This window comes from Mesoplodon mirus, assembly GCF_964341445.2.
Source record: "Mesoplodon mirus genome assembly, chromosome: 16".
Lineage (NCBI taxonomy): Eukaryota > Metazoa > Chordata > Mammalia > Artiodactyla > Ziphiidae > Mesoplodon > Mesoplodon mirus.
Window position 1 is genome coordinate 2,385,834 of NC_138992.1, and position 19,250 is coordinate 2,405,083.

A 19,250-nucleotide genomic window follows, 5' to 3' on the forward strand; every position below is an offset into this window, starting at 1 on the left:
TCAAGGACAGTGAAGAGGTCAGCAGCCGCTCCTGGGCCTCAGAGGGCAGCACCATCCAGGCGCATCACTGTGGTCCCAAGTCTGACAGTAGGTGGATTTGGTGGTACCATCAAGCGGGACGGGGGGCGAAGAGGGATCTGGGCACTCACTACCGAGAGGCCCACTGTCTTGTGGGTGCCCCCGGCAGCATGAGGGTAGCACGGGACACCTGTGGCAGCCACGCAAGGCTCAAGGCAATGTCAGACTAGTCCTGGGCCTCTGAGGTTCCTGACGTCCTGCTAAGCTGTGCCGGCCCCTGGAACCAACAAGTGAGGGTTTGGCAGGGCTTCCTGCCAGGGAAGTTGAGCAAGCGTGGATGGCCCTGCCTGTGGGACTCTCCCTTTCCTTTGCGTCTCTGATGAACAAAACCTCTTTCTTTTAAAGACATTTCCTGCTTTGGTTGGTTCTCAGCCAGGTCCTCCTCAAGGCAATGTCCACCCTACCCCACAAAGGACTTCTCATTCCTCTTGTTTCATCCATTATGGGCTGAATCTCTTTAACTCTAATGGGACATCTCATTTCTCTTCATTTCAAAGACACTCCCTTCATCCACTGATAGGTATAATCCAACATATTTTCCTTCTTGCCCTGGCTGCCAGGAAGCTCACATAAAATTAATGTTCAGTAATCTCTCACTGTGGCACGCGGGTGCTTCCTTTTGTTTCTAACTTCCTGATTAGTCCTCTTTTCAACTTAAAGCTTTAAGTTTAATTTAAAGCTCTTTTATTTAAAACACTGTTCGTAGTCCTGGGTTTTGGCAGTCGACAAGGAACAAATAAGCAGTTAATAATGATATGCTGTTTGGGGCCTGGATCTGAGATCTAAGATCTCCTCCTAACCCCACTGTGAGCACTCTGAGCTGGTCTCTCCATCTCATGGTCTTGGTTTCTTCTTCTGTGCGATGGGGTTGGTCCCTCCCCAGGTGTTGTGCGGGTCAGGCGCCGCAGGGGACTGGGTAGCCTCTATGCTAGGGTGACCCTGTGCAAGTGACCAACACTTGGGGCCTCAGTTAAGGGTTAGATCAAGAGCCCAGCCCAAACGTCTTCTGTTTGATTTGCCCAGTTGGGGTGCCATGGTCTCAGGCCCAATGACCTCCTGATTCCTCGGACCCATGGGGGTTGTGACGTCCCAGGGGCTGAGCAGGGGTTCCTGAGCAGGAAGGGACGGACGGGAAGACTGGTGTTCGGCCCCAGTCTGGAGTCCCCACGGCCCTGCTCGGACCTGCCTCCTTCCCCGGCCCCTGGCCTCAGCCTCGGCACCCCCTTCCACTCCGTGCTCCCCGCAGCTCTTGGTCGAAAAGAGGAGAGAAAGGACTAACGGATTATTTATTATTTGGTCGATACTTGCTAAGGGTACTGTGTGTCCTGCTATTATTATTTAATGAATACGGATGGTGCTTGCTGTGTCACGGACCAAGCTCAGTCACCAGAGAGCTATCCCTGCACTCAGGAGCTCAGCCCCATGGAAATGCAGATGGGGTCAAGTGACAGCACGGTGACGCATGACACACCCTGGAGAGTGCCCTGAAGGAGAGGCACAGCTTCTGCAAAGGATGACCTTGGGGGGCGCCCCCTGCATGTGGTTCCCTGAGGACCCGGCCTCCGAGCACAGACCTGAATGATGGTTAGAGCTCACTGGGTGGGGGAAGGAGGGCAGAGAGCCTTCCAGGCAGGGGGACCCCAAAGAGGAAGGGACAGGAAGGAGGTGACCCCACGGCTCAGCCCCAGAGCAGTGGGGAGCCACAGGGGGCCCCGTGCCGCGGACATGGCAGTATCCGGTCGGCACTGGGGCTGCGTACAAAGATGAGGAGACAGCCGCCTCCTGCAGCTCACGTCAGCTGGGGGGACGCCAGGAGGAAAGGAAAGGACCGCGCCCATTCCCTCTTCCCCCCCGGGACCACAGCGGTCCGTGCCCCGTGGCACTGATGCGCCGGCAGCCCTAGCTCTGTGCGAACCCCGCAGGCTCCCTGCACCTCTGCAGCCTGCCCTCCAGCCCTCCCTCATCTTCAAAGTCACTCTGCCCCAGGCATCCCTGGGGGGAGGCTGAAGGAGAGCACGGCTTCACTCCAGGAGGAAGGGTGGGGAGTCCTGCATGGCCGGGCTGGGACCCGAGGGCCTCCGTCTTCTGTCGGTCAAGGAGCTGCATGGATTTCAGGCAACAAGGGTCCCTGTGCGCTGCCCGGGGTCCTGGGCCGGGGGTGGTGTTAGGCTTTAGGGCCCCACAAGTGATGCTGTTCACCCCAAGAGTCAGCAAGGGAGTCCCCAGAACGCCCAAATCAGCCAAACGCCATCTTTCCAGAAGCCCTGCTGTGGTGCAGGGACACAGCGACCGTGAGAGGCGATGCCCAACATGCCCCAGGACCAGAAGCTTCCGAGAGTCATCACAGAGCAGACAAAATGCCAGTGTGCCCAGAGTCACCTTCTCCTGAAACCGGCGTCACTCTGGCTGAGACCAGTGACCTGGAAAACGCAGCCTCTTTTTAGTGGCACGGCTTGGGGGCGAGATGACAAGCCAGCTGACATTTGAGTCGGCCCCACTGGGGACTTTCACGGAGTGGCATTTCATCCCTTCGCATTTGGTTTTGCAAATCTGATCAGAGTTGTGCCTGGTCCAAGCTGACAGCCTCACTCTGGGGGCGCTCACACGTCCAGGTGACGCCACCAGGCGCAGGGTGGCTAGGCAGGGAGACGGGTCACCGAGCTATTCCCGGGCCCTCCACCCATGCGCAGCCTGCAGGGCCCGGGGCAGCCCAGAGCCCGTGGCTCGACACCACTGTGCAGGTCTGGAGCCCGCGGCCTAGCCGCGCTTCACTTCTGCGGCCCCTGGCCAGGCTGTGTGACCCGGAAGGCACCTCGTGCCGCCACGCTCCGGGTCCAGCTCTCTTTCTTGAGTCCACGCGAGCACGCGGCCGGTGGACCTGGTTTCCCCGCGTCCTCAGGAGCTGCAGATGGACCCTCCTCCGGGCCCCCGTGACACACACCCCCGCTGTCCTCCTCCCCTGCCGGGACCCTCTGCATGCTTAGCTCCACGTTTAAACGGCAGGGTCCATCGAGGCTCCGCTGGGACCCCCTCCACCCTGCAACTGGGGAAACCACCTGTCCCCGGTGTCTCCTAGCTCTCTCTCTCCAGCCCTGTCACCTCAGCCCCAGCCCTGGAAAGCCAGCTGTGGGCACCTCACACTGACCACGTGCCAAAACTGTCTCGAGCTTCCTCCTGGACCCGCCCCTCCCAGGAGGCCCCCTCCAGTCTCCTGCTCCGCCACCGGGCCCGCAACCATCCCGCGCCCCGACATCTCTGTTGAAGGAGGCTGGGAACGAGCTGCCCCTGGGAGGCCCCAGTGCTGCCAGGCCCTGAGTGCAGACGGGAACCACGAGGCACCTTTCCACCTGCGGCGGCTGGGCACCCTCCCCACGGGCGAGGCTGGCTGGGGACCCCTCTGCTCTGCCGCAGCACGTCGCTGGATGCGCTGAAGAGCCTGCTGTCCACCACCGGGCACTGGCAGGACTTCGCCCACCTGGAGCTGCAGGGAGCCTGGGACCTCTTCGCCACCACCACACCGACCCGCAGGGCGTGGGCCTCCTCGCCAGGTGGGGGCGGGGCGGGGCCAGGGGAAGGGGACTGCCCGGGTCGCCCCTGCCCAGGAGGCTAGGCTGTGGACTGCCGTACCTCAGGGCCTGCCTGCGAGCACAGCCCCACGGACTCACGCGTGTGCACGCAGGGCATGGAAAGCACTGGCGCCCCACCCCCATCTCACGCGCACACCCTGGAAGCCTAGGATGCAGGCGTCTTCCCCCGGCCCCTTCCACGGCCTGAGGCCTCCTAGGGGACAAGGGCCAAGTCTGCTCCCCTGTCCATCCCATGCTCAACCCGGGCCTGGCAGCCAGTGGGCGGCCAGTGGGCGCAAAGGGAGCAGGAAGCAGTCGAAGAGAGATGTGCCCACCCAGGCTCAGCAACACCTCTGGCCGCCTGGCCCCGGGGTTGGGTTGTGTGGGGAGGGGGACACGGGGCTGTGTCCGCAAGCTCAGGCCCTGCCCCGCCCTTCGCCTGTGCCCAGGGCCATGGTGCAGAACCGCTGCAAGCAAGTCAAGGCGCTGATCGCCCAGCTGCTACCCAACCTATGGAGCCAGGCGGAGCGGGGGAGGAAGGCAGCCATCATCATCCTCACGGGGGCCTGGGTGCGGCGAGGGGAGCCCCTCAGAGACAGCCTGAGCCCCCTCGTCCGGCTGCCTCAGCTGCCGCCAGAACCACACCAGGACCTCACCTGCCCAACAAACCCCTCACACACCCCCTTCCCGCTTCCAGCTCCTTGGGGCCCGCGGTCGGGGGCTTCTGGCTGGGTCCGCACCTCCCAGGCCCCCCTCAGCCTGCAGCCTGGTGGGACTGTCTTTCACCCACCCCCCTCCCTGATGACTTGAGGTCCCACCCCTGGGACCGTGAAGCCAAAAGGGCAATGAAAGAGTAGAAAGAGACCCCAATCAAAGCCTGGTGCTTCTCTGCACCCCACCCCACCCCACCCCACTAGAGGAATGTCTGGGCCTCCCTCCACGGGGCTTTGTCCCCAAGTGCCCCACGAGCCAGTCTGTTGATGTATGTTGCTCCCAGCCTCGCTGTGTGACCTCAGACAAGGACCTTTCCCCCTCTGGGCCTCAGTCTCCCCAGCTATACATTGAAGGATAAAGCCAGCTTGGAGGTGGGTTTCAAATACTCATTAACCAAGATACCTGGAGGAAGCAGGTCAGCCCCCCTGCCCAAACTGCCTGCCAGGCCCTGGTCCTACAGGCCTGCTCCCAGACACAGATGAGGGCCCCTAGGAGAGGATGCCAGGACTGACCCGCCTGCCCCGGGGGCCACCCAGTTCCTCTACAGCCCTGCCCTGCTGGAGGTGCTCCCCAAACAGGCCGCCCTGACCATGCTGGCCCGAAGCCTCAGGGACCCCAGCCCTGAGGTCCGCATGCTGAGCCTGCAGGGCCTGGGAAACATCCTCTTCCACCCAGAGAAGGTAAGAGGGTGAGGGGAGCCGTGGCTGGAGCAACCCCCAGAGCGGCCGGGTGTGTGGCGTGCAGACAAGGCCCACTGGGTTGGAATCCCGGCTCTAGGGACACAAAATCACCTCTCTGGGGCTCGGTTTCCTCACTTGCAGAATGGCGCTGGTGATGGCCTCTTGGCAGGGCCGCGGGAGGGGTGCGGTGTCTACTCCCGAAGGACGCTGTCTCCACCATGCCCGGGGATAGGCGGACGCTCCTGCAGACCTCCAGGCACCTAGAAGGAGCCCACCAGGTGGCACCCCAAGGCTGGCCCGCAGACAGGAGCCTCCCCTGAGAATCTTATGGGCGGGTACCCCCGGTCATTGCAGACTCAGCTTCACTCCCTCCCGATTCCACCCATCACTGTGCAACCCACATCCCACAATGAATGAACAGCTGGTGCATTGCCAAAGAGGCAGAAGGGGAGGTCCTCAATGCTGCCTTTGGGGGATCTGGCCGTTCCATCTACAGCCCTCAGCTCATCCACCTACCTACCCACTCATCCATTCATAAAGTCAGCCATTCATCTCTCCATCCATCCCTCCATTCATCCCTCCATCCATCCCTCCATCCACACACTCATCCATCCATCCACCCACTTGCTCCTTGGGTCCTTCATTGATGAGTCATTCTTTTATTATTTCTTTCATTCATTCATTTCACTCAATCAGTTATTCACATTTGCTTTGTCACTCATTCATTCATTCTGTCAGTGGTCAGCCATCCAGACACCTGTCCCCAGGTGTTCTCCCAGACAGGCCATCAGTAGGAAGTGTCCACGTGCTTCCTCTCTACCCCGCACTGAGTGTGGACCTGCAGGAACAGAGAAGACAGAGCAGAGGGGCTACCAGACCAGGACGGCCAGGGCTAGGGAAGGTGGGTGGTTCCCAAGGGGGGGGTGCAGCCACAGCAGGGCTGGGGGAAACAACACACCCTGAGCCCCCCAGCCAAGGAGACCTGCTTCTGTAGGGACACATTGAACTGGGCAGGGATGGAGCGGGCCCCAGGGCTGAGGGAGGGGCTGCGGTCGCTGCCCTAGACGCCAGAGAGGCACCTTCTGCTGGGGCCCATGAGAACAAATGGCCCCGCAGGACTGTCCACTTCTGTCTACCGTCAAACACAAATCGCACTAACTGGGTGCCGGTGTGTGCACTGGGAGACCGGAGGGTAGCTACCTGCAAAAGACCCAAACCGACCGCTTACACACGGTAGAAGTGCATTTCTCTCCCGCCGCTGTGGCTGTCCTGCTCTGCACTCCCCAGGGGAGCAGGCTCCTCGTTTGCTGTGCTCCATTCTGGGTGCTGCCCTCCTCTGCAGGGCCTGGGCGGCCACCACCAGGCCCACTCCAGCCAGCAGGCACACCCTGCCCCTTGAGGCACGACCTGCAAGTTGATCACTCACTTTTTCTCCAGTGGTCCCGCGAGGAGGCCAGGGAAGTCCATCCCTGCCACAAAGGGGTCCTCTTACCAGGGAACAAGGGGCCAGCTCGGCAGGCGGAAGGAGGGCCCCCTCCACCAATCCCACTGCTCACCTCGGGGGAGGGGGTCCAGACAACTAGGCTAAAAACTACTTGACAGTCATGGGACAATCACATTGAAAATCTGGATGCTGTTTTCAGGACTGGCGCCCAGCCATTTCTGTCCTTGTTAGAAATTGTATTTTGCTTTTAGAAGATGCTACCAATGTGATGCCTACACATTAATGAAATAATTCAACCGAAAATGCTGCAAGTGCAGCCATCGAAGGAAGGCAGACACGCTCCAGTTAGCATCCCTCCCACCCACAGCTGACCTGAAACCACTCCCGTCCAGGTCACCTGTGACCTCCCCGCAGTGGGCCCGTCAGCACACGTGACTGGGTGACCTTTCCGTCCACTTGGCCCCAGGACCCCTCCCTCACTTGGTTTTCCTCCCACATCGAAGGTGGTGCCTTGTCATCTTCACCGGTTCTTCCTCCTGTTCTTGGACCCCTTCCCGCCGTTCTCCCTGGTCTACACTTGCTCCCTTGGTGGTCTCCTCCAATCTTTACGTACCACCTATAGGCCAATTGCTCCCAAACCTGTATCCCAAACGCGGACCTGAACTCCAGCCTCGACCCTCAAACTGCTTGGATTCTAGCAGCATCTCAAATTCAACCTGTGCACAATGGACCCCTCATCCCAAACGGGCTCCTCCTGCAGCCCCCATCTCAGGTGACGGGGGCTCCACCCGTCCAGTTGCTCCAGCCCCAAACAGTAAGGTCGTTCAGCCGATCAACAAACCCCACAAACACCCAGGCGTGCTCCTGCCTCAGGGCCTTTGCACTTGCTGCGCCTTCTGCTGGAAAGCTCTTCCAGCACCTCTTTGTAAGAATTTGCTCAGCTGTCACCTTCTCAGTAACAAATGCTCTGATCCTACTTAAAATTAAAACTTTAGGGACTTCCCTGGTGGTCCATTGGTTAAGAATCCGCTTTTCAATACAGGGGGCACAGCTTTGATCTCTGGTTGGGGATCTAAGATCCCACGTGCTGTGCGGCACAGCCCCAAAATAAATAAATATATAAAATAATTTTTTAGAAACCTTCATAACCACCACCTCTGCTGGTACCTCCACCCCAGTCGGTCCCACCCCTGCCCTACTGTATCATACCACTCGTCACTGACTGACACACGCCATGTTGTGTGTTTAACTTTGGGTCCTTCCCGTTAGAATCCATTCTGCCTGTCTAGTCCACTGCCAGATCTGGGTCCCAGCCCCCTGGCTGCACCCAGTTGGTGCTCAGAAAGTGTTTGTCACTGAAATGAATTTAATACTGTAAAGCTAAACACAGCTTACGAAGCCAATGAAGTTGCCTAAAACTTGCTTAAAAGTTGTAAAATCAGTCTAGTTTGCACAAGTCATTGATAAGGGGCTTGATGGCGGGAAACATCCATTTGCTGACATGTCACTTTCTGACATGTACATCCAGACAATTCATGAGCACACCGCACACAAGAGGAGCAGAAAGAATTGGCTGGAAATGAGCTTAGTGTTTTCCTTTAAAGTAATGTAAAACTGGGAAATGGTCATTGCAACGTAGAAGCTCTGGAGCCACCACCGGTGCACCCAGCCCCCCATGATGTGATTCGCCAGCGACCTCAGTGTGTGCCCACCTGACCAATGTGTCTCCTCCAGCCCCCCAGGCCCTCTCTGACCCATGGGGAGGCCAGGAATGGGGGTAAAGGCAGGGTGGGGCAGAGGAAGGGAAGGGTGGTCTCCAGGACTTGGTGGGGGCCCTCTGGCCAGCACGGGGCCGGACAGGAAGGACCTGGGAGCCAACTAGCACGGGGCTAATGCTCCCCTAACCCCAGGAGGACCCCCAGTGGCTCAGAGAGGAGAAGCCTGTCCGCAGTCTGTCCACAGCTCCCAGTGGACAACCAGGGCTCGGAGCTCATTTCCCTCATGGGCAGAGCCAGGGCGGGATCCAGCAGGGTGCGGGGGGCAGTGCAGGTGCCCAGGCCTGGTTGGGGGTCTGGGAAGGGCAGAGTCTGAGTTGGTTCTGGGTCTACGCGGCAGGGCTGGGGTGCGGGGGGTGTGCAGAGGCAGGGGTCCCAGCACCCTCGGCCCACCGGCCCCACCTCCCCCAGGGACTCCTGCTCCGTGGACTGCTGGCGCCCTTCCTCGACGGCTTCTTCCACAGCAGCGAGCCGGCGGTGGTACGCGTCACGGGCACCATGTCGGGCGAGCTGCACCACCTGGGCGCACACAGCACGGAGGCCCAGAGCCTTGGCATCACCATCAGCGCCCGCTCCTTCTCCGGCGACGTGAGTGTGCCCAGGGAGGGGCGAGTGCCCCCATCTCGTGCGCCTCCTGTGCCTCCCCCGCTCCCTTCCTCGAAGGCGGGGAGGGCCCCAGGCCACGGTCCAGCTGGGGCAGGGAGGTGGAGGTCCAGGGCAGCTCCCTGGGTGTGCACCGGCGCAGGTGGACCAGCCGGAAGGCCACCAGGTGGCGCTCGCCCTTCTCCATGGGGCTGAACTAGCGCCAACATCCAGTCTCTCCAACCCCACCTGTCCTCACCTTCCTGACCTGTCAGCACGTTTGCAATGGCAGATTTTCCTTCACTGGGAAATTAGAGGGATAAGCCCCGCCCCCACCAGCTGCATTCATGACACTCGGGTTGTCAGGATGTGATTGTGAGCATGAGAGAGAAACGATTTCAGGTCCTTGAGGATGGCCTGTGACCCTCCCCACGAGCCCTGAGGGCGAAGGCAGAGCCCTGTCCCTGAGAGCCCTGAGCCCCGGTGAAAGGGTCCCGCTGAGGGGACTGAGCCCCATCCCCACCACGGACTGGAGGGTCAGGAGCCCCAGGCAGTTTCGGCTCTGGCCCTGAGCCTCTGCCTTGCAGAAGCGGGGTGGAATCCGGGCAGCGGCCATGGCACTGGTCGGGGAGCTGGTGGCGTCGATGACAGGCAGAAAGCTAAGTGGCCTGAGAACCCAGGTGCACCAGAGCATGGTGGCCCTGCTCCTGCCCCTGAAGGACAGCTGCCGGGCCATCGTCACGGTCAGTGCCTCCCGATGGGCCTTCGCCTTGGCAGGGCTGGGGACCCACGGGTGGCAGGGGGCTGGGGGTCTGCAGATGGCAGGGGGTGCTCCCTGGGGCAGCAGGTTTGGCCCCCTCCTTGGTTTCCCTGCCCCTCCCCGTGTGCACACACGTGCACTCACACACACGTGCAAACACGTGGCCGTGCCATCTGTGGTCAGGACACTGTCTGTCCTGCTCACTGCTGTATCCCCAGCGCCTGGCCTGTAGTCGGGGCTCAGGTTGTTCGTTGAACTTGCTGAGATATGGGCTGAGCCCTACTGCGTGCCAGCCCACGCCCCACGCCAGGCCACTAAGACGCAGCTCAGCCTTCCTGGAGCTCCCAGCGGCCAGGGAGATGGACAAGAAGCGGCCAGTTTCCAAGCCGATGGGGGCTGAGTGCTGCCTTCGGTCGAGCAGGGCCTGGTGCCATGGCCAGGGAGGTAGGTGGGCTGAGCCCAGCCTCACAGGCAGTGGGAAGGAGCCCAGGAGCCCAGGAGGGGCTGCGCCCGCGCTGCAGCTTCCTCAGACCCTACCCCAGCCCGGGCCCTCCCCTGCGGTCCCCACAGCAGACCAAGCTCGCAGCACACCCTCTCCTGCAGGCTGGCCTGGGAGGCAAGCCTCGGCGCCCGCCACTTCCTCTGGAGCTGCCTGGCTTGGGGCCACAGCGGGGGACGGGAGGGGAGGGGGGCCAGGAGCCGGGCTCCCCAGAGCTGGGGCTCCGGTCCGTGCTCTGTGCGGGCCCAGCCCTCTGGCCCCAGCGAGTGACAGGCGTGCTCCCCAGATGAGCCACAGCCAGGAGGGGCTCAGCAGCCACTTGGCACAGGCCCTCAGATACCTGCACAGCCGCCGTCGTCACATCAAGACCTGGGCAGCGCTCTTCATGGGTGAGCGGGGGCCGGGCTCGGGGACCCCCGGGCCTGTCCCGCCTGAGCACCCTGAGCCTCACCCGCCCACCCGGCGCTTGCCACGCCACTGCAGCTGGAGCTCGAGGGCCACTGGTAAGAGGAAAGGTGGCGAGCGGGGGAGGCCTCGGAGGGTCAGGAGCGGGTCCGAGCCCCCTTCCACCGGCCAGAGTGCTCCTGGTTGTCACACAGGTTATACCATCGGCCACCACCCCCAGGCCGCGTCCCAGATGGTCAAGGACATGGACACGAAGCTGCTGTTCTGCAGTAAGTGGCCCCAACCCGTCCACACCCACACCCGTGTCGCAGGGAGAGTGGACTCCCAAACACGTGGGGCTGAGAGGGGGTGGGGGTGGGGAAGGGGAGCATCCAGGCCTGGAAGGCCCAGGAGGTGGGGTCTGGGTGCCAACCTACCCCCCCGCACCCCAGGTGGGAATGAGGGCGCTGCCCTGTCAGGGCGGGGCTGTGGGCAGACGGGACCGCAGGGGGCACCTCTGACTTGTCCCTCCTCTCCTGGAGCTTTTGAGGATCTTAAGAATGACCCAGAGCCCGGCATCCAAGAACTTGCCACCAGGCAGTCCTCCTTCCTTCAGCAGATGCAGCCGGACTGCGCTGACCTCCAGCCGTCCTCCCCCAGCCCCGTGCCCACCGTGTCAGGCAGCCCTGCCCTGTCCACACAGAGCTTGGTTGTATAACATTTTTCCACTTGAAAGAAAGATCTAGATTCAGCAAAGATGCGTCACACCTGTACGCTCCCTGCCCACCATTCCGTGGGTCCCCAGGGGAACCAGGCAAGCCCCACTGGCAGGCCTGGGGGAGGCCTGGGAGACCATGTCCCCCAGAGACAAACTGGGAAGTCTGTGCAGTGCCCTGCAAATGACAACCCCTCCCTCATGTATCAGGTGGGCTCCCCTTGGCCAGAGCCCAAGCCATGGCCTGCCAGTGTCCTGGGCGCTGGGAGGGCACTCCCAGGGCAGCCTTGGCCCTCGGGGCTCACTGCTGAGTGAAGCCATTCACCAAGGCACCCCAATGGCATTCAGTTTGTCTCTGGCTTAGAGCTCCATAGTCACGGGGGGTGCTGACGGTGGGCAAGAGGCCCCTTGGCTGGTCTCTCTCAGCCCGGGGGACTCAAGGTCTCCATCCACCCCCATCTCTAGCCTCCTGAATCCAGTCAGGGCTGGCACCCGGGGTTGGCAGCGGAACCAGACTGGCCTAGAGTCAGACCTTCCTGGTGGGCCTGGCCCATCCTGGATGAGCTGTATGGCCTGAGGCGAGGGTCTCAGCTCTCTGAGCCTCAGCTGTCCCATCTGTAAAATGGGTAGTAAGACCTTCCTCCAAGAACCCTTGGAGGGCTGAGTCTAGAAGGGGTCCCCCGACTCCCAGGGAGCCCCTGGAAACCCACCTGACCTTCAGGAGGTCCTTCCCCTCCCAGCCTTGGTTTTTTGACTTGTGCAATGGGCAGATGGGCCCTTTCCCTGCCTGTGAGACCCTCCGTTGCCGGAGTCCTCCCTAGGGCCTCCCCCCAGGGTGTCTCTCTTGTGACCCCAGCCGGCCGTCCTCCAACAGGAGGTCCAGCCCCGCCCAGCCTGCCCCCTGCCTTCCCCACCCCCACCCCCTGTGCCCTCCCTGACCCTGCCCACTACACCCAGGCAGAGCTTCCACCCGGAGCGCCTTGCTCACATCCCCAGCCTTGGCACCCCCACAAGCCCCATCCCTCGAGGGCCTGCCAAACAAGGCCCCCTGCCCCTCGTCAGCCCCTCCTGAGGCCGGGCACCCCCCTACCCGGCTCACCACCCCCCTTAGACTGTGAGCCCCTCGGGGCAGGGATGGGGCTGCACAGGGCTGGCACCCAGGAGACCCCAAAACCTGGATGGTGGGTTGAAAAAATACAGCAACGTCATGGACACGCCCCAGATTCACTTGTGTTCTTGGGTGTGTTTGGGGAAAGGAGGAAGTAACTCTCGGTAGAGCTGGCGGCCCCTCTCCACCTGGGAGCCCCATATCCCCGTCTGTGCATCTGTGAACAGGGCACCTGAGGAGGAGCTCCGGGTGGGTTTGCCTTTTCACGACTCTCCATCTTGTCCACGGACCTCCGCGGGTGCCCCCCACCTCTCCTCCACTGCAACCCCCTGCCTGGGGGGGAGGGGTGCACTCCTTCAGGACCAAGAGGCCTGAGGGGGAGGGTCCCCTCGGTCCAGCTGGTGGGTGGGAGTGCCATCTCTCCTGAAACGGGGGGACTTCCCTGGTTTCACCCAGCACTTGCCCCCTGGCCACCGCCGGGCAGTGGGCAGGCAGGCCTCCCACACGTCCCTCCACCTGGCCCCAGTTCACCCTCCCTCTGGGAAGTCTGGTTTAGTAAAAGCTTAGAGCTGGGTGGGCCTGGACCCAACAGGTTCCTGGAGCCGACGGTGACCGGGCAAGCCCCCAGGGGAACTGAGGCAGGAGAAGTCTGGAGTGGAGGGGGCCCAGTCCTTGCCAGCAGGGCGGGGGGCTCTAGACCCGGGCTCACGGGAGGTGCCCCATTAACCGTACCAGCAGCAACAGTTCACTGCCAGGCCGGCCAAGGCAGACGAGGGGCGGGGAGACAGGGCCTGTGACCTGGTGGGTGGGCCGCCCTCACACCTGGGGAAGGTGCAGCCCACCGGACCCAGGGAGGGGCCGGCCCCCAGCTCTGCGAGAGCTGAGAGCTGCACTCGGGGAGGCTGGGAGCAGGGCAACCCATGCCCCCAGGCGGACCCTGCCCCTCCCCCACACACTCTGACCTATCATGGCAGGCCCAGTGGGCCACCATCACCCACTCCCTGCTCTGGGCCTCTAAGGACACCTGGTGGGGGCAGGGCAGCCACCCCACTGGACACAAGCCCCGAGAAATTACCAAGTGACCCACCCTGTCCTGCACAGGAGCAAGCCGGTGACCCGGCCCTGAAACAGCACCATGGCAACTGGGCGGAGCCCGCTCAGGCCACAGCCCTTGCTCTGTTCTATCTGGGATGGCCCCTGCCCCTAAGCCAGGGAGCGCAGGGACCCGGCGTGGACGCCAGGGGGCGCGCCAGCACAGCCGGCCAGAGGGGCTGCCGGCCCGTCCTGCTCAGGGGCCTCCCGGGGCCCCGCCTGCCCACTCAAGGCCGCCTGGCCCCCCACCCCACTCTCCAAGCACACACACACAGCCACAGGGTCCGGGTTTATTGCCTTTGAGTGTCCAGAACATCTGACCGCCCCAGACCAAATAATTTAAGGTGCCAAGAACAGGTCAGGGTGAGGGGCTGCAGAGGAGGGGCTGGGCCCAGTGGTTAAAAAATACACCAGCCCCCAAACAAACGGGCCAAAGAGGAGAGCTGCCCAGCGGCAGGGCACTGGCAGGAGAGCCAGGGACGCGGGGTGAGGGGGAGATTAGGGGAAATTAAGCCTCAGAGGGACACAAGGAGCCGAGGGCACAGACAGAGACACACAGGGCACAGAGGAAGAGACAGAGACGCGAGGCACGTAGACAAAAGGAAGGATGGACCAGACAGTGGTGCGAGCACACACACACACACTTGCACGCGCGTGTGGACAGAGACGCAGGGGGGCGGTGACAGGAGACAGCAAAGGGCGCGTGGGGCGGGCCGGACCGCTGGTGGCGGGTGTGCCGAGGCGTCTGGAGAGAAGGGAGATGGAGCCCCGCGGAGCCCGAGGCCAGGGCGCCAAGGTCCTGAGCTACATTACACAGCACTTGGTCTTGTGCGCATGTGGGTCCTTGAACCGCAGTCTCTGCTTAGGCCGGTATTTTTCCAGGTAGGTAAGCTGTTTGCTGTTGATGGCTCCACGCCGCTTCCTGGGCAGACGGAACAGAGGTAGGGATCAGGCAGGACCAGGGCTCGGCCGCCTGCCCTGCCCCAGGGCCTCGAGGCACCAGAGTCCGGTGGGGCTGGAGCGGGTCCTCGTACCCAGCAGAGCCCATCCCACCTCTAGGCCTTTGCCCGGGCTGCTCCTGCTGCCAGAAACACCCTTCCCCCATCACCTGCAGTCACCGCTGCTGGCCTTCGACTCACCTGGCTATCACCTCCTCCAGGCTGGCTCCCTGACCCCCACCCCCAAGGTCCCCATGTCTACCTGGGACCCCAGAGGCCGCAGGGGTGGAGCCTGGGCGTCCCGGCTGGCTGGGAGGGGGAGTAGGAGGGGGGAGGTGGACCTCAGGTGCCCGGGTGTGAGGGCACCTAGGGCTGCCCACCGGGCGCTTCTGGAGGCCATCTGTCCCCACCCGCCCGTGACCTCAGACGTGGCCACAGACTTGCTCTGGCCAAGGAAACGTGAGTGGGGGAGGAGCAAGCCTGTGCTTCTCTGAGTCACGGAGTTGGGCCCAGCCCCCAGTCACGGGCCTCGGGCCTCGGGCCTCGGGCCTCAAGCTGGGGAACCACTAACGAGGTAGGTGCGGGAAGGGCTCTGGTGAAGGCCCAGCCCTCGCCCTGGTGCCCCTTGGATCTGCACCAAGGCGCAGAGCTGCACACAGGCGCACGGGGAGAAAGAGCGTGTGCCTGTGTGTGCGAGTGTGCACGCGTGTATGAAGGAGTGCCGGGCTCCCGAGGAGGCCTGAGCTCCCACGGGCACACGCAGACCTGGCTGCCTGGCTGGTAAACAAGCCTGCCTCTGGGAGAAAGGTGGCTGTGCCCTGGGAGCCGCCACTGGGGAAGCAGCACAAGAACACACACAGGCACAGAGCGTGTGCGTGTCTCTCTCTCACACACACACACACGCACGCACGCATGCACGCACACGGCGGCTGGGCTGGGGGCGGGCTCGGGCCCAGTGCAGGCCCAGGTCCTCTGCCATCCGCTCCACTGTCCCTGCTGACACCCCAAGACCCTGCATCACCAGGGCTCTTTTCCTGGGAGCAGTGGTAGAGACAGGAGCCCCCCACCCGAGGAGGGGGAGGGGGGAGACCCCCGTGGGGGCTGAGAAGCTGGGCAGAGGCCCCAGGGGCCAGGGCTTTGGAAAGGCAGCTCTGAAAGGCCGCCAGGTGCCAGTCGTCCCTGGGGTGTTAGGGAAGGTGGGCAGGTGCCACAGGAGGTTCCTTCCACAGAGGGGCTGGGCTGGATGGCTTCTGGGGGTCCTTCCTCTCCCAGGTAAGGAGAATGACAGCCCACATCAGGAGTGCTGGAGGCTTCAGGAGTTGTTTGCCCCGACTCCTTCCGTGGGCCTGCTTGCTACTCAACGCAGCCCAGCCTGTCCTGACCGCCCTGCGCCCCAGGCTGAGGGAGCCGCGGGCCCCGGAGGTGGGACCAGCCAGGCCCTCACTGTAGCCTCTCCTCACTCATACCTCCCAGCCAGGGGAGAAGGCCACACTCAGGGACCAGTCCTCAGTCAGGGCCAGGCGGCCTGAGCGGTGCCTTGGTACCACAGCAGGAGGCTGCACTGGGCCGGGGGATGCCTCAGAGGACACCCCGGGGCCAGGGGTCAGGAGTGCCCACTGGCAGGGCACTGGGCCCCTGCGGGGTGGGGAGCACAGGACAAGGGCCCCCTCAGCCCGGACCCCTGAGCACTCGCCACCGCCCTCCCCCCCCGGCCACTCACTGTCGGATGAACTGGATGGCGTCCTCGTACTTCATCCCGCTCTCAATGAGGGCCAGAGCCACGAGGACCGGAGCCCTAGAGCGGACGGCAGAACGAGATCATCCGGGCCTCTACACCCAACCCCCCCCGACAGGCCGCCTACTGAAGACACAGAGCAAGGCCTTCCCCCTTGGGGCCTGAGCGCTGCCCAGACTCCCCCAGTGCCCTGCCCTCCCCTGTGGAGGGCACAGGCTCCCCCCGACCCTGCTGTGTGACCTCAGGTGAGCCAGGCAACCTCTCTGTGCTTCAGGATCCTTGTGTGTAAATATGTTGGTGGGAGGGTTGAAGGAGGGAGAGTAAAGCGCTGGGCTTAGGTCTGGTTGTGGATAAGAGACTGACTCTTGGCTATCAACCCCACTCAGCCAGTCCCCTCTGCAAACGGGGATTCCACCGCCTGGGTCCTTCAGTGAAACCCAGGCTATCTGCTGGGGGCAGTGCCTTTGTGCCTGGAGAGGGGCGGAGCTGGCAGCTCCTTCCTGCTCAAGTGCACAGTCCCAACCAGAGCACGAGGGAGCAGGGTCAGACTTCGGGAAGGACTTCCTCCCGGCCCAGGTCTGGGAACTTCCAAGGAAGGAGGTCATGTGTGATGTGGGCTCAGCACCCACATGCGAGAGTGAGCCAGGCCACAGGGTCCCCAAGTTCAAGCCAGCTGCCCTGCCCCGCCAGCTCACCGTCCCAGGCCGGCCACACAGTGCACAGCCACGCAGCTGCCGGGGTCGTCACAGAACTTGGTCTTCAGCAGGCTCAGCCAGTCCTCCACCACTCTGCCGGGGGGAGGCGCCCCGTCGTCAAACGGCCAGTCCTGCAGAAGGAAGCAGCCCGTGAGGGCCCTCCGCACCAGAAGGCGGGAAGAGGGGCACAGGCCGGCCTGCCCACGGGCTCTCTGGGAAGCACAGAGGATGTCGGGAGCCCACGAGGTGAGGGTCAGGGCACAGGGCCGGGGAGCGCCCCCCCGCGAGGCTCCTCCTCATCCTCTCCGCTCCCTCAGCTGCCCTCTCCTCCAGGAAGCCTCCCCAGAACACCCTGCTCTTTTCTTTGAGCAGTCCCGGGAGCCCTACTCCCCATCCCATCAGCCCACACTGCGATTCTGGGGTCAAAGCCTGACCCTCACCCAGCCTGAGAAGTTCTGGGTCAGGAGGCCCAAGGGGTCTGGCCCACAAACATGGTGACATGTGCCTGTCTGTGTCCCCAGCCCCCAGCACAGCTGCACAGAGCAGGCCGGGCCCAGTGAGGATGGAAGCACTTAAGTCCCAGTGGAGCAGACTTAGTGCCGCTGAGTGCATCCACATGGGCCCACCAAGGCTAGGCCCCCGGGTCATCTAATCCTGTTGCCGGACTCCAGATTCAAAAACCCCTGGAGGAAACCGGTCTGCCTGGCTGCTGTAAGTCTAACTCAAATCCTTCCTGCTGCAGTGAGAGGGGTGGGAAAGGCTGTGGACTCCCTGTGCTACAGGCCGCTTTACAGCGTTCACCTGGTGCCTTTCAAGCACCCACGCTCTACAGGTGAGGAAACTGGGGTCACTCGGCGGGGAAGGGGCCGAGGCGGGACTCAGGCAGGCCCGTCTGACCCCGAGGCTCCAACCCTTCCACCACTCTCACCACAGTCGCCTGGCTCGGCATCCTCCCCAGAGGGCTGGCCCCAGGGCTCTGGTCGAGGCACCGGGAAACCCATGGCCCATCCCACAGGGCCTGCCACCTAGACGCTGGTCCCCAGCACCGGGGACCAAGGAAACAGCCCCCAGGGTCCCTCCCCACGGCCTCGGGAGAGCCTCTCCAGGGGCCCGCCGGGTGCCCCCAGCCCACCCTCCCGGAGGCACCTGCTGCCCGGCGACAGGGCCCCGAATGCTAGGCAGGGAGAGAGAGATGCACCCCTGAGGCAGCCCAGACCCTTAGAGATAAGGCCTGGGCACGAACACAGCGAGGGGGGCACAGCAAGGGGCATGCAGAGAGGCCACGCGTGCCTGCTTCCCAGTGAGGGGCCCCAGCCACCTCCAGCCCCCACCCCGTGCGCAGCACGCAGCCCTCACCACGACGGTGATGCCATCCTTCTCCAGCGGGGCCTTGTCGTAGGTCACTTCGCACACACGTACCACGGTGGTGGCCCCATACTTCTTCAGGTCCTGGCAGGGGGAGGAAGGCAGGGCTGAGCCGGGACTGCGGGGCTCAGGGCTGGGGACCCCCTGACCAGGCCATGCCCCCCTTGACCAGACAGAAAGGCTGATGCCCAGCATGAATCACCAGTGGCTCACTGACTTTCAGGCTCAGTGACTTGCTGAGGGTGGGAGAGTCTTTCCTGATGCTCCTGGGGCAACTGTCCCTGGGCCCACCCAGCAGCAGGGAGGGTGTCCCCACCGACCCTCCTTGCCATCGTGGCTACTCAGCCGGGAGCCAGCTTCCTAGCACTACCTCCCTCCTCTCGGGTGCTCAGGACCCCAGATCACATCAGCAATTTCCAGGCAAAGATCCTGGGTCCCCAGGCAGGGATAGGACACCACCAGCCCACACAAGAGCCCCTGCATGGTCCCTGCTCTGGGCAGCCCTCCCAGCCAGGGTTGCAGGGACAAGTCCAGTCAAGAGTCATAGCCAGACCCCAAACAGGCTTTCAGAGTCTCGGCAGGGCAGGCCTCGGGGCGGGGAGGGCAGGCTCCTGCCCAGATGGCACCCAGGAGGGAGCCAGGCCCTGCACACCAGCGGGGAAGCCCCGGGCTGCCAGGGAGAAGGTCAAGGCAGTTCACAGCCAGGCATAGGGATATTTATACGCTGGGGTGGAGGGCTCCACTCCATGGGGTCCACGTGCCGGGGCTGCACCCATCCCGACCTGCTCCCAGCAGCTATTTTAGGGGAAGTGAGGAATCAGCTGCTGGACCTTGCTCATCACGCGACGGGGACACGGACACAGTGAGGGCAGCACAGAGCCATCCTGAGAATGCGGGGAGCAGGGGGCGGTGGGGCCGGGCTCTGAGGCCAAAGGGGCACCTCAGGTCCCTCTGTGCCTGCAGCCGAGGGTACTTCCACCCAGCCCAGGGCTGGGCCCTGACCCTCATCACAGACTAAGTGCTGCCCCCGGTCACACACTGAGCCCTGACCCCGGTCACACTCTAAGCCTTGACCCTGGTCACACACTGAGCCCTGCCCCTAGTGACAGACTGAGCTCTG

The 19,250-nt window shown here is 63.0% G+C and overlaps 2 protein-coding genes across 4 annotated transcripts in view; one reads left to right on the forward strand and one right to left on the reverse strand.

The window, feature by feature from the left end:
- Positions 1–12,269, forward strand: part of LOC309791823 (maestro heat-like repeat family member 5) — a gene marked incomplete at both ends in the record, with an annotated part of 35,710 nt that extends 23,441 nt beyond the window's left edge. The window contains 12 exon segments of the mRNA XM_082600926.1: positions 3,490–3,587; positions 3,590–3,626; positions 4,094–4,208; positions 4,895–5,038; positions 8,669–8,845; positions 9,427–9,582; positions 9,818–10,026; positions 10,170–10,254; positions 10,385–10,601; positions 10,698–10,772; positions 11,025–11,191; positions 12,072–12,269. Of these exon segments, the coding sequence (XP_082457052.1) occupies positions 3,490–3,587; positions 3,590–3,626; positions 4,094–4,208; positions 4,895–5,038; positions 8,669–8,845; positions 9,427–9,582; positions 9,818–10,026; positions 10,170–10,254; positions 10,385–10,601; positions 10,698–10,772; positions 11,025–11,191; positions 12,072–12,269 (1,678 nt within the window).
- Positions 12,270–13,673: 1,404 nt separating this feature from the next.
- PTP4A3 (protein tyrosine phosphatase 4A3) overlaps positions 13,674–19,250 on the reverse strand; it is a 34,666-nt gene continuing 29,089 nt past the window's right edge. For all 3 annotated transcript variants that reach the window (XM_082601662.1, XM_082601664.1, XM_082601663.1), the window contains exons 3-6: positions 18,122–18,214; positions 16,766–16,896; positions 16,056–16,130; positions 13,674–14,319 (exon numbers count right to left, since the gene is read on the reverse strand). In XM_082601662.1, the coding sequence (XP_082457788.1) occupies positions 14,202–14,319; positions 16,056–16,130; positions 16,766–16,896; positions 18,122–18,214 (417 nt within the window). In that variant the 3' untranslated portion in view covers positions 13,674–14,201. The remainder of the gene's footprint in view (positions 14,320–16,055; positions 16,131–16,765; positions 16,897–18,121; positions 18,215–19,250) is intronic.